Source organism: Telopea speciosissima, chromosome 10, assembly GCF_018873765.1.
Source record: "Telopea speciosissima isolate NSW1024214 ecotype Mountain lineage chromosome 10, Tspe_v1, whole genome shotgun sequence".
Taxonomy (NCBI): Eukaryota; Viridiplantae; Streptophyta; class Magnoliopsida; order Proteales; family Proteaceae; genus Telopea; species Telopea speciosissima.
The window spans coordinates 20,414,906-20,427,279 of NC_057925.1; the positions used below are offsets into that span (position 1 = coordinate 20,414,906).

At 36.2% G+C, this 12,374-nt stretch overlaps 1 protein-coding gene across 1 annotated transcript; it reads right to left on the bottom strand.

Annotated features, from left to right (window-relative positions):
- Window positions 1-11,148: 11,148 nt before the first annotated feature.
- On the bottom strand, window positions 11,149-11,920 carry LOC122644088 (MDIS1-interacting receptor like kinase 2-like). Its single transcript, XM_043837691.1, has 2 exons — window positions 11,743-11,920; window positions 11,149-11,613 (listed from the first exon to the last, which is right to left on the bottom strand). The coding sequence occupies exons 1-2, from the start codon at window positions 11,912-11,914 to the stop codon at window positions 11,306-11,308; spliced, it is 480 nt and encodes a 159-aa protein (XP_043693626.1). The 5' UTR covers window positions 11,915-11,920; the 3' UTR covers window positions 11,149-11,305.
- Window positions 11,921-12,374: the final 454 nt, after the last annotated feature.

A 12,374-nucleotide genomic window follows, 5' to 3' on the forward strand; every position in this document is an offset into this window, starting at 1 on the left:
CGGCTGGAAAAGATGTTTATTCCCTGGAGAAGTCTGATTGAGTTTCCAATTGGGCTTTCCCTGCCACAGCAAGTAGAGAAGAAGGCTGCTACAGAATCGGAGGTCTGCCTGCCATTTAATATTCAATAATATTTGTTCTTGTTTGAGAACAATTGGATTTGCTTATTTTCTTATTTTATTCTTTCAGGCTGAGGTGATCAGGAAAATTCTAGGCCAGGACTCCAATAAGAAGAGGCATTTTTTCACCAACAACTGATAATCAAACATCTTTGTTCTTGTTATTTGACTTGAGAACTCCCAGGTTAAAATCGGTTCTATTCTCTTTCAACCCAAAAACAGTTACCCCCTCCGGGTGATTAGTGTGTTGAGCCTTACTGGGATTCCAAGCATGAGATTGTTTTCTAAGATATTTGAATTCCCATGTCTGACTCACTATACATAAAATGTTAATTAAAATAGTAATAGACATTTTCTGTCCCCCACCAAACAAGTGCCTACACGTGCAAATGCACGTGTAAGTTTGCTAGTATATATATGCGTGTAAGGTAATGAGACTTTCTCAAATTTGCAAAATAGTATGAGTACTTGACTCTTCTTCAATAAATATTGAAGCATATCATAAAACATTATGCTATAGAAAAATGAGAGACAATTATAGTATACTAAAATACACACTGAAGGAGCAGTGGTAGATAGCTTTGTAGTTTATAGCGATTGATTTTGCACTCCTGGGAGACAGAATTGGCGATTGAGTTGACGTGAGACTAAAGCATTTAAAAGATTATCAAGATTTTGTATCCTTTGAAGACTACTTTCTTAAAATGGGCCAAGATATTTTAGCAAAAGAGATATTAGCTAAATTAAAATTTTAAAAAAATGGAAACTATGAATTGAAAGAGAAATATTTATATTTTAAGTCTTTCATAAATATTTTGAAATAATGTAAAATCAGAACCTTCACCATTTCCTTTTTGAATTGTTTATAGATTGGAATATTTATTGTTCTAATACGACATAATTCTCTGATTGTTTTTAGATATTTTAACAATCAAAATTTCACAACACTTGACCACATAAGGTCCAATAATGTTTCACCAAATTAGGAAATGAGTTTTATATAATTCTATAATAGAGAGAGAGAGAGAGAGAGTCAAGCTCTAAGAGTTTATGGGGGATAACATAGTACAACCAATATATAACAAAGACAACATCCTAAAGAAAAATATGCAGTAAGAATTATAAAATAACCTTTACCAAAAAAAATAAAATTATAAAATAACAAAGAAACTATAGTCGAAATTAAACAAGTTAGATAGACACAATTCAGTAAAGTACTGGTTTCTCTACATCATGAAATACCACTTCCCATGACATTACCATTGAAGTTAAAATGAAAATATAGATCAGGGACTTGGTGGATTCGAACCACTATCCTCTTGGAATATGAAGTCAATTCTCACACCCCAAGTACTCTGCCAATTGAGCTAAAGACCCATATTTAATACTTGTAAAACCAAGAAAAGAAGAATGTTATTAACCAACAATATTAATTTGCTAAAAAAAACCCTACTTGCTTATTTTGCTGCTATCCATGTCACTACACCTAACCGAATAGAGTTTAAGAATTTTAACATATATCTTCTGAAGTCCACGTACAATAAAAAATTCAAGCCTAAATTGAAATAAAAGCAAAAGTATAAAAGAATTTGAACCTGCAATTAGAAGATGGACACCCAAAGTATTCTTTCTATACCTAAAAAAATAGTATTTTCTTTTAGATGTTGTTAATAGAAACTTAGTACGCAATATGACTCAAGTAGATAACTAACATAGAGGAATATTCTACCAGGCCATGATCCTAGGGCAATGGAAAACATCAGTCTTCTTGCAAGTTGCAATGGTGAGGGTTCCATATTACAGAAGAAAAGATTGAAGCATAAAAGAGAAGATACTTAGAAATCCGTCATCTTGTGTCCATGCATGCATATTTGTACACATATATGTTGGCCAAGTGAGGAGAAATTTGGTATAACTTAAAGGCTTCAAATGGAAAGGGGAAGGCCTATAAGAACAAAAAACCAAAGTGGTGTAAAGTAATGACATTCAGCTTAAATCAATATTCATCTATGTGATTGCTTCTTCATTCTGTTTATTGTTTTCTTGCATCGTGATTAGGTTTCAGGCTCTTCCATAAAGGCCCCAAAGTAATGCCACATCAGCCACTTTAAAAGAAAACTTGTCGGATTCTTATCCTTCATCTTAATAAAAATAAAATAAAAAAATTGGTGCAATAGGTTGATCTGTCAGGAGAGGGATAATGCATTTGACAAGGCATCCATTGAAACTAAGGTTTATTACCAAGACATTTGAACAATGCATAAAGTTAAGTGTCATGCTCCATGGATTGAAAAGTTGGAACCCAATTTATCCTTGCTTGTGGAAGTTATTGCTTTACTCTGTCCATAAGGACTTGAAGCCAAAAGAAGCCAGTGTGTAGTTTATAAGGATTTTATTCCAGCCTCACACAAAACAACAGTAAGAAACACTACGGCACATACTTCTAGTAAAGGCTATATAACAAACAAAGCTCCAAGAACATATCAATAAAAATATTTATTGAAATATTGAAAAATAATCGCAACCAACTGAAATATGCAGTCTAATAATTGTGACAGGAAAGTTGTCGCTAACATATGGAATATCTAAGCAAAAGAAAGAAGGCCTAAAGCCTTAAACTCCAAATGGGCACTGCCATTCCAAACTACAACAGGTCCCAGTGGTAACTTTGTGCAATAGTCCAATACGTGAGGCACAAACACAAATTAACTTTTCTCCCTCAAAGAAGGCCAAATACATGGACACAGTGACACAGACAAGGACCTTAAACTCTACTCTTTAAAATAGAATTGACTTTTCTCCAAAGCTTCAATTCTTGGATACAACACAACTGAAGAAACGCCCCCATTCTGAGAATGTAAGTTAATATAGTTACAGAAGTTGTATCAATTTATCCATTCCCATCTGAGAATGCCTTGCACATTGAACTATTCCAAAGGGCATATATATATTTTCACTTGACTATTTTTCCTTTCTTTCTTATTTAAATAGCCCATCTTTTTCATGAACTTTTTTCTCTTTTCTTTTTAATTTCCCCAAATTACTAGTAATCTTTGTATTTACATCAATTGAAATAAATCCAATTTAGGTCTGACCTGATTTCTCTATGCGATTGACAGGCTCTCTCGCTCACATCCTGTAAGCGCTGAGAGAGAGGAGGGGGTTGGTGTACAAAATCAATGAAACACACAAAAACAACCAACACAAAGAAAAACAAAACATCAGATCCATTTTCAAACAGGGGAAAAAACAAGAGAATAGTTTGAATTCGAAAGTGAGAGAGGGTACCTCACGAATCTGTTGTTGTGATAGCAGAGAGAACCATCTCCAAACAAATATTCAAATTGATACTGGTAAAAATTTATGCCCTATTATCAAAATATTTGTAGGGGAAAAATGAGGAACAAGAAATAGCTTAAAAAATACACTCCAATGCAAAAGGGAGAGAGGGTACCTCTATTGGTTTTTTTTTTTAATAAGCAATTTTATTAGAGAAATGGTACCTCATGAATCTGTTTTTAGAAGTGACAACAAAAATTAGAACCTATGTGTATGATTGTTATTTGAATACAAACAAAATCATACAAACAAAAAGGGAAAAGCTCGTGAGAACCTTGACATGCTCCCTCATATCATGTACATACTTGTCCTGCTTCATACTCCATATCTACGTCAAATTTACATTCCAGAAGAAGTCAAATTCTAGACCATGAAAATATTCCCCTTGAACAAATAGGAATATGAGGTGAGTGCTTGAGAAGGAACCAGAAGTCACCTTTACAGTGAAATCATAGGAGCAATAAACCAACAATGCATTTAGATACTAAATTTGGCTGATCAAGGTGTGTGTGTGTGTTTATTACCAAGTAATTCCTCTTCTAGTATATATTCAAAGACAAATGGTCATCAACACCCAAAAGTGAGCTTACCTGATACACTCCATGCATTTGGTGGGTTGTATAGTTATAAAGAAATAGGGTTAAGTCTGGGGTTATTGCCCTAACAGAGTCCTTATATTTGTGGGGAAGTCCTGCAAAACAGAAAGGTGAAATTCAGTAACTCTGGTCTATCTTGTTGGGGGGGGGGGGGGGTGAGGGAAACCTTTCCCTATGATGTGAGTAGTGTGAACTTTGTGGCATCTATTTTCTTTTCAAAGTTCTTAAACAAAACTGTGATTCCAAGACACTGTTTATATTGTTTTAAGTTTGTACCAAGTCCCAAGTCCAGAATTTGTTGCAGAAGTAATACATCACTCCGATCCCAAATTCTATCACAAATTTTGTGATTACTTGGAACAAAAGAAGCCAGGACTCCAGGATCTGGCTTTGGTGTAGAAGTTGTTCAATGGAACTTGAGATTTGAGTACTCACAATCTAACTGTTAGATGAAACCAAGTAAACTATGATTTGGAATCATGGTTTTAAAGGAGATTTTTGGGTCAAAAGGGTTGGTTATTGAACTAATTACAAGCTGATAGGTTCTGGCAAACTATGAATTGCCAAAACCAAACTTGGTGCATATCTTGGGTTTACTTATCAGTATAAGATACTTTTTTAATCATGCTGAAGGCTAATTATAGCAGAGACAGAAAAGAGAATAAGAAGGGAATCACCAAAGAGTTGGCGGCAGAGATCATCTTGCATAGTCTCATTGTTGCAAACGAAAATGTAACCGCCCAAGACTTCAGTCCTTGGCAGTGTTTCTGCAGGCGGCAGGGTCTTATGCCATCTATCAGGTTGAGCAACCACCTGACTGCATCGTCCGTAGAACACATGGGGCTTAGCCAAAGGAGGATGATAGTATGTCTCTGAGTTGTTTGAAAATATATCTGTGGAGCAGCTACTTTGTATTTGATCATTGTTACTTCTGAATTGATTTTCAAGAACAAGCCTCGATGTAGCTGCAATCCAACATGTTTGGTCATCAGCTGGAAGAAAATCCAAATAATAGAGCTAGACTCTTCATAAAAGACAAGAACGAAGACAATTAATAAAAGACAATCAGAGTGAGAACGAAGAGATGTCGTGGACATAGCGGAAGCATCAGCCTTTTCCAAAAGAACCAGAACCTTTAATGAACTCACATATTATAACTAAGAATACTGTACTAAAGACAAAAAAGACCAGAGACGAAAATAATATGAAACTACTTAGGAGCTGTACTGGAGCAGCAAACCCTGGAGAGAGAGAGAAAGGGAGGTGAGGAACTCGTGTTGGAGAAGGAGAGTACGTGCCCTGCCACCACATTTCTACTAATTCCTTTGTTCTCTATCCATTTTGCTATTTGCTGATATACTCTTCTCTCCTAGATCATGATTGTCTGTTACTCAATGCCTCCACCAAAATCAGGGTTGTAATGATCATCTGTGTGACTCATTAAACTTTAGGATTTGGGTTAGGGGTTATGGACTATGGAGGGGGAGTTGATAACAATATTTTTGAATCTTTACCGAAAGAACTCAAAAACTCATAAGCTGTGTGGATCTTAAAGGAGATTGCTTAATTTCAAGTGAGGATGTCTGGCCTGTAGCTGCACTCACATCTGAGTCATTTAATTAAGAATTTTTCCAGTTTTTTCACCCACTGGGTTAAACCCAATGCCAGACGTTTCATTTAATGACATTACCAGGCTTATAGCCCAATAGGAATGTACCATATTAGCTGAAAAGGGTTGAGCATTGCTGTAGTCAAGAACTTTGAAATTTGGCTACTTATGGAAAACAACATAGCCAAAATAAATAGCAAAACTGATGGAAATCCAAGACAGGAAAGCCCAAAAACAGGGCTGGATCCATTTGAGAAACAATATGAATGCAGGGCCATAAAATGAAGCTAGTTGAATGTGAAGGATCTCATTCAAAAATGCTTTAAAGGTGGAAAGAAATGGAGTTCGGAAGACAGCAAAATGCTTATCATCCTTTACCTCTAAACCATTCTTGCTTTTCCTCAAAAAGAGATTTTAGAATTGTTTATGAGTTGGAAAGAAATGGTTTGGCTACATGAGACAAAGAGAAGTAATACCCTATCCCCCAATCCTGCCAAAAAGATAAAAAAGAAGAAATATTCCTATCTAACATATACTAATATATCCATGATAGAAATCCTAATCTGATGGTATTGAGAACCATGCTAAAGATGGTTGCATGACTCGACTTAAATGTTCCTAAGACCAAAAGAAACTCAACTAAAATTACCATGGCGAGTGGGAGACACTATAATTGCAGAGAGGGGGAAGAGTGAATGAGTAGAAATCAGAATGGGCAAGCTAGAAGTGCATGTGGGGAAGGCTGGAAAGCAATCAACTCAAACACTACATGTGGTAGTAAAGATGCTTCAGCCAGGAAAGAAAGTGTGACTCAACGGTAGCACTTGGAATCTAGTCGAGATCATGATTGTCATCCACAGAACAAAGAAAACAGAGAAATAACAAGAAGTCTGGAGTTTCTTACCTGAAAGAGAAGCCGGTCTGTTGTATTTGCGAATAGAGCAGCTTCAAGATATCATTGTGGGAGCACCGATGCGATGACCAGATCGAAGTCAGCAACAAAATAGGTGAGATTTATTACAGGCCAGGGATAAAATTACAAATCAAAAACCAAAAAAGATGTAGGGAAATCACTAAATCCCCCCCTCACTAAAAAAAATTTGTTTCAATTCTTGTGCAACTGCACTAAACCAACAGAAAAGGTCCGAGAAGATTACCAAACCCTTGATTTGCACTACTCTGAGAGGCAAAGCGACCTCCTCTGAAGCTGTAACCTGAAGGAAAGACCAAGCCATGGCTGCACAAAACAATCAAAAGGTCTATTCAGTTAAAAAAAAATCACAAAGTATTAAAGGAATTAGTCACAGAGATAAAGAAGAAGAAGAAAGAGCCTCAAATGAAGTGTTCCGAGTTACAACCACCGCAAATGGCCGCTGCAACCATTTGACTAAAGGAGATGGAGACGGAGAAGAAGGAGAGGAACAAAAATAGTCCGCCTCTGCAATCACCAATGAATTAATTTAAAAAAAAAAATAGAGAACAGACTCACAGAGAGTGAGACACCAACAAATGAATTCATGGAGTTTTCATCCATTAAATAAAACTGGCAAAGAGGGTAACAACTATAAAAAAGATATCACAAGGCAAAACTGAGCATAGAGAATCGCTGGTCAGATTAAGAAATTAGTCACAGAGATAAAAGGGTCCGGATACGGACGATTAGCAATGTCGACAAAGAGTTCAAATTCGAAATTGCAACGATTGGATTTGGAGAGGCTGCAAACTTCAAGTTTCGATGAGGATTGAGGATGATGAGAGAAAAGAGAGAGGTTCGTTTTGTTTGAGCGTGAGAGGACTGAAATTGGGAGATTGGAGAGGTAGAGGGAGAGGGAAATAGCGGGTCACACGGTTCGATAGTTTTGATTAGAGAGGTTTTTTTTTTTTTTTTTTTGGGTAAGAATGGGATTCGACAGATTTACTGTCATAAAAAGCGGTTTTAAGAATTAAGAAAAAATAAAATAAAAAAAGCTAAGGTACCAATTTTAAAAAAGAATATAATAATAAAAGACTGGAGAAAGAATGAGAAAAAGATGAAATTATAAATAAGTATGAAGGATAGAATAGGTAACTAAAAGATTTGCCACAACGTGCTTTTAAATAATAGTATGATAGTATGGTATATATATATATATATATATATACCCTAAATGGGCAATTGCTATCACTACCCTACACTTAGCCTATATTTACTAAAACTATCCTACTTAAAATTTTTTTTTTAGAGCAAATTACTTAAACCTCCCCTAACCTTTCTAACAATTCAGGGAACCTTTCTTGCCCTTCTGACAACTACTTAGACCTCCCCTGCTTTTCAAACTGGGCAATCTGGGCATCACTAAGCCCCATTCCGTTAGTTTTTTAACGATAGGTAATGGATAAATTTGAAAAAACTATAAAAACAGTTTTTTTGACTTATATGAAGTTACCCTATTGCCCCTTAATGAATAGGTAACCTAAATACCAAGCCCATCGTCATCTCCACCTTCCACAACCTCTCAATGAAACCCTAACCTGCAATGGATTGATTCACTCACCTCCCACCGTGCATAGAGGTTTAGGGATCATTTTGCTCTGGTGGCATACTCTTCTTCTCCGACTGAAGCATCCTCATCTTCTCCAACTAAAACCCCATTGAGGAAGTGATTTACGGTGCCATTGAAATCTTAGGTAGCTATCGGTTTGGTCTCTGGCCAAAAACCCCAAGGTATTTTGTTCTCCTTATCTTAAATTTATCTTATTCATTCATTTATGCTACTATGAATTGATGCTCATCCCTCTCTTGTCAGTCTGAAAACCCCAATCGAAGCACCCATCGGTTTTGGGTTGATACTCATCCTTGAACCAAGAACCCAAGCTTAGCCCCTTACTGTAAGGTAAAAACCCCCCATTTGTATTCTCTATTATGATCTGTTATGGAAACAATTGCTCTTTCCCTTATCATTTTTTAGCTCATCCTCTTTAGATTGATGTAATGTCATCAATCTAATAGCTCAGCCCTTTATTGTAAGTTAAATCCCCCCCCCCACCATTTGTATGCTATGTCATACTCTGTTATAGAATCAAAAGTTAACCCTAGAAATCCCCCCCCACCCCATTTTTATGCTATGTCATGCTCTGTTATGATACTGAATGTAATGTCATCAATCCATTACATTCTTAGAAAAAAAAAAAAGGCCCAAATCATATTAGTTTTAGCTTTCACACCTAGAGTTTGCATTAAATAAGTACAATCATTCCTTAATACATTCCACGAAACATATGTAACCCGGCCACTTCAAAAAGAGTGGATATCTAACAAAATATGAAACAAACCCCATTGCAGTTTGCTATTGTCCGCTACATCACCTCAGTTGAATCGGTCCTCACCTCTATGGATTTCATCCCGAATGAAATTGCTCCTTGGAAGCCCTAGAGTAGTCCCCTTGCTGTTTTCTTCACCACCAAAATTCGTTTACACAAAACAAACTGTTTATGGATACAGATAATAGCGGTCAAATCCACCATACCATAAAACTGGTTAAACATCTCATTAACAACTTTTTTATTTTTTTGTTAATCCTGAATATTATCTGAGACCCGGGGAAGCCCCTAAAGCTTTATTAATCATAGAATCAGGAAGATTACAAGGGGGGACATAACCCGCCTTACCCCTGCCCAAAGAGACAAAACAGAACACTCTCACCACTCAATCTTTTCCAAGAAAACCAGCACAACCAAACCCAAAAAAAAAAAAAAAACCCACTAAAAAAGAAACACCAGTAAGCCAGCCTTGTCTTCTCTGAGAATGCGGGACACATCATTAGGCAACTCCCTTTTCAACTAAAACAAAGTACTACGTTCCGACTTGCTGGCCAATTCTCATCTGTTATCTTGGAGAGAAAATCATATAATGGAAGTCAATACTAAAACATGTAGAAGAGGGAGTGTCAATAAGATCAAACGGTTGTAAATCATGAATCCATTTAGACACATTATTAAGGACATCAATCCAAGGGATAAATTAGGAGAGATATTTGGAAAAGCAACTTGATTTTGATGATCCGAAATGTAGTGGAGTGATGAGAGAGAGAGATTAAAAAATCATTTACTTTCCAAAGAAGATGAGAAGTTAGAGAAAAGAGATCTGAATAAATCCTATAGAGAATCATTTGACTAGGATTCCGTTGGAATTCAGTTCCTACGATCAAAATAAAAAGCAATGATAAACTCCTCCTTAAGGGAGAAAGTTTTTTGTCTGGGAGTGTGGCCTACACCAGCACTCCCATGATTCTATCTCTCTCTTCACCATATGAAAAGAAACCTCTGCCCCCTTGTTGGAGGAGAGAGATAGACACATGGGAGGCTGGTGTAGGCCACACTCCTGGACAGAAAACTGCTTCCTCAAACTTAAACCTAATTTCATATGGACCTAATAAAACAACTCATGGGCTTGGGCTGCCCATCGACCAAACAAATCTAAAAATCCTATACCTCGATGCCAACTTACAATTAAAAAGTAATCATAAACAGAAATAAATAATAAAACATGATTCCATGACTGCATCATTCTTTCTGGGTAAAAGAAAACTTGTCCTCAAAGTTTTATTAATCGATTCTGTTTTATGGCTTATGGTTAGATGCAAACAGCCTCTTCCCTAGATATGATCAAATCTGATCCGTTGATGATGTTCATAGCTTCAATAAGTTGATTTTGAAATTGGAGGAGAAACATCTCTAAATACGGATCATCATACACGATAAAAGTGTCAAAACCCGATGTGGTGTGTAATTTTCGCACCATACACTGTAAAACACTATATCTAATCTTATTCCTAATTCACTATTCATCTTCTTCTCTGCTACCCAATTTTGTAAACAAGGGAACAGAGGCAGGAAAGGGTTGAAACTCTTTAATATTTCAAAAGGAAGAAACTACAAATTCAATATCAACAACTCCCTTCAAACACTATTCACTCATTCCATAGTTATAAAAAAATAAAACCATAATTAAAGCCCTAAAAATCTCAACAATCCATCTAATCAAGTTCCTATGGTCGAGATAAAAGGTAATAATAAACCCTAAACTTACTTTACGATGGGTAAGTTCAAACCCATTGACCAAAATAAAACTTGAAAAATCATTAAAATCTTAGAACGAAGCCCAATTACAATTAAAAATTAATCATAAATTAAAATAAATAATAAAATATGACTCCACGATTGCATCAAAGTTATAATTCAGTAATAAAATTGAACGAAGAAAAAGTGAGTGGGAAAAAGTTTTACAACCTAGACAATGAACACAAATTTCATGTAATCAGACTATTACCTCAAATTTATATCTAGAATATACACATACACATGCGCACACAATTGAGAATAGTCAACAAATAAAAGACCACACTTATTGTAGAATACATAAAAATAAGGAAGATATGATAAAAATATGCAACATCGTCATGACTTGGCTTTTTAAGGAATAAGAGGGTTATCACAATAATGTGTATAAGATACAAGATAAACAAACCACATTCTTCACTGTATACCACACACAGAGGGAGGAAAGTGCTACACGGGCTTAAACTACACAAAATTCTTCACATGTTGGACTAAATTCTCACCTTAAGAATCAATAGTTGTCCCAATGTTATTTTGTGGAATTGCTTTAGGAAATGTTGCAAATTGGTAGCTCTTGAGACACTTGTTGCATGGTTGGCCGAGATTGTGGATTTTCATGCAAACAAGAGAATGCCAATTGCATAAGAGAAACCAATTTCTCAACAACCTGATTTGTGGGAGTTGAGATGCGTTGATCAACTATATCCTTCAACCATATGTTTTGCTCAATAGAGGATAATGATGGCAAAGTGGAGATACGTTCTCCGGGATGCTTTCCCATTATCACTTCCAATGTTACTATTCCAACGCTATAAACGTCACATTTTTCAGTCACCCTCATTATGTAAGCAAGTTCTGCAGAATAAATCAAACAAATGAAATTAATAAAAATAAGAATGGGTTTCTCACACCTACAGAGAGAGCGAGTGAGTATGAGTGTGTGTGTGAGAGAGAGAGAGAGAGAGAGAGAGAGAGAAAGAGAACCTGGTGCAACGTATCCATATGTTCCAGCAAGAGCTGTCCAAAGGGATGAATCAGGTTTTAAAACTCTACTAACGCCGAAATCTGAGACATGAGGCGCAAAGTCTGAATCCAACAAAATATTTTTGCTCGATATGTCTCGATGAATTATTAGTGGTGAGCAATCATGGTGCATGTAAGCCAGAGCCTGGCAACACCTTTAACAACGTTAACCCTCTTACTCCAATCCAATTCTACCGCTTCTTCCTCTATGCTTAGGATCTTAGCCAAGCTTCCTCTCTCCACATATTCATAAACAAAAAATGAGTGCCTCATGTGTGAATAGAAACCATACAACTTTACGATGTTTCGATGTCGCACTTCTGTCATCATTTGAATTTCATTTTTGAATGTTTCTGGATTTGAAATCGTGTCATCATCATCTGAAGAAGAAGAGGTGAACTTCTTGACAGTTACCAGTTGACCTGATGACAACTCTGCTTTATAAACACTTCCATGTCTTCCGGTGCCAATGCAATATTTGGGGTCAAACTGCTCAGTTGCTTCAATGATGTCTTGGTATGCTATCCTCCCATCATAGTTCCATATTGTAAACACATCTCTACGTTGTTGTTGGTTTGTAATTGGGTTCTCCT